Consider the following 2150-nt stretch of genomic DNA (forward strand, 5'->3'; position numbering starts at 1 on the left):
AATTATATCTATATAATGAATTGTAAAAAAAATAACTAAAAAGCTAAGACAAAAAATAAGTAACGGAAAAGAGAGGAGACATACTTTATTGTTTTGTTTAAACCCTTTACTTAGTAAACAGCATGTAGCGTTCTGATCTCATCTTTCTTAATCCATTCTAAAGAATTTTGTTGAGTAGTAGCAGTATTTGTTTGTAGTATATTATATGTTGCAAAAACTAATATGCTGCCGCCTATCCCTTTAACAATTTCGAAGTCTTAAGGCCAAAGCATTATAACTACAACACTGCTCAAAAACATATAGATTAGTAAATAAGCAACATTTCTGATCTAAAAATTAGCTACAAAAGAAGATAAAATACAAAGGCACACTTTCCTATATTGATCGAATCTATATGTCAGCAACAAAAAAATGGCACAGATAATAATAATTAAAGTTGTATTCAAAATTAAGTTTATGAATATTATTACATGTATGACAAACATGTATTGCTTCAACGATATCTTCTATAGATGTATAAATGAAATAACTTCGTTATATACTACATTTTTAGTACAAATAATGTGCAAAGTTTCATCAGTTGATGGGTTAATTAAAACTTTTAGAGACTTACTTGTTTTAGCTCTTGACAATGCTATATAAAGTTGACTATGACAAAAAATGGCTCTGGAAGATATAAACCAACAAAATCAAGGTTTGTTCTTGTGCTTTATTTATTGTCATTGCAAAGCATGGCCTAATTAGAAATTGAGTTCTTTTGAATGGAATATATATATAATATTCGTCTTATGTAATTTTAGCCAAAATGACATTTTTCTCAAATTTTTAACAAGTCGTGTTCCGTTGCATAACCCTTCAAAATGATTGATATTTCGCAGCAACATGATAGGACAATCCACTTTAAGTTTTAACTCATGTGGTGGAATACCTTTAGAGGTAAAACTATTAAGGAAATCTTCTTACAAGTTTTGTTCTGATTTATTGATTGTTTCATCAAAGCTATAGTATGTAAAAATTTCACCAGGAATCTGTTCTAACAAAATCTTGTTAATATGATCAACACATTCATTTCTAGACGTAAGAATGACTCGATTTGCCATCGTATGTAAATTGTCAGCATATGCTTTTATATTTGGAAAAACATAATGTACTAAAGTTTTTAAAGATTTTATTTCATTCTCAAACTGTACAATTATATTACTTGGAAGCTGAATGCAATTGCAAGAATGTTGTTGCTCTGTTCCGTTTCCAATTCTTAACAAGTAATCAGAAGAAGTAGGATCAAGCTTTGCTTTCATATTTTCAACTAATGGTAGATGTAATAATAGAGGTCATAGATCAGAGAAGATCAAGCTAACTTTAATTATGTCTTCTTTTTTCCCTCTTGGTACTACCAATAGAACTTGTCAAAAATCACCCTCAAGAACTATTACTTTACCACCGAAATGCAAATTACAATCGTTAATATCTTTTAACATTTTAACCACAGCCTCAACAGCACACTGATTTATCATAGGAGCTTCATCCCAAATTATTAACTTGTACATTTTCAACAATGTTCCTAAAGCAGATTGTTTACTAACAGAGCAACTTATTTCACCTACTTTTTCCAAAGGAATTTTAAACCTCGAATGAACAGTTCTACCTCCAGATAGAAGGGATGCAGCTACTCTAGAAGATGCAGTTGCCAAAGCGGTTGCATATTGAGACCTTACAGCACTTAGCAATGCTTTATATAAAAATGTTTTACCTGTAACGCTTGGATCATCCATGAAGAAGGCTTCACTTGATCCCGATGTTATTTTTCATATCATATGCAATTTGTTGTTTATTATTTAAACTTGATGCACAAACATAGTTTTCTTCAATATTCAGATTTTTTGTCTCATCTTCAACCATTTTCCTCAATTTATCATTTACATTCATATCTACATTGTATGATACTATTTCATAATCGTTTATGTTTTTACTTAAAGATTCTAACATACAACTAATATCCTTTAAAGCCCGAAGTTCAGCATCATGTGAAGGAATATTTTCATGGATGTAATCATCAATCATATAAGATTTGAATTTATTCTACAAAAATTTGGATCATTAGGGCTGCAGATGGTAAAAAGTGTAGCAAAAAGACGTCTTAAAGAAATAGA

At 29.9% G+C, this 2150-nt stretch overlaps 1 protein-coding gene across 1 annotated transcript; it reads right to left on the reverse strand.

The window, feature by feature from the left end:
• Positions 1–257: 257 nt before the first annotated feature.
• On the reverse strand, positions 258–1772 carry LOC111404415. The gene is made up of 3 exons (XM_023033226.1): positions 1418–1772; positions 964–1306; positions 258–285 (listed from the first exon to the last, which is right to left on the reverse strand). The coding sequence occupies exons 1-3, from the start codon at positions 1770–1772 to the stop codon at positions 258–260; spliced, it is 726 nt and encodes a 241-aa protein (XP_022888994.1).
• Positions 1773–2150: the final 378 nt, after the last annotated feature.

The sequence above is a fragment of the Olea europaea genome, chromosome 11, assembly GCF_002742605.1.
Source record: "Olea europaea var. sylvestris chromosome 11, O_europaea_v1, whole genome shotgun sequence".
Classification (NCBI taxonomy): domain Eukaryota; kingdom Viridiplantae; phylum Streptophyta; class Magnoliopsida; order Lamiales; family Oleaceae; genus Olea; species Olea europaea.

What these genes read in the sequence shown, in the direction of transcription:
- LOC111404415 (XM_023033226.1), bottom strand. Translation starts at nt 1,772, where the DNA reads ATGGATGATCCAAGCGTTACAGGTAAAACATTTTTATATAAAGCATTG. An exon ending in TAAAGTAATAGTTCTTGAGG is followed by an intron (nt 1,307 to 1,417) that starts GTGATTTTTGAC and finishes ATCTACCATTAG; the next exon opens with TTGAAAATATGAAAGCAAAG. An exon ending in AATAAATCAGAACAAAACTT is followed by an intron (nt 286 to 963) that starts GTAAGAAGATTT and finishes GTTTTTGAGCAG; the next exon opens with TGTTGTAGTTATAATGCTTT.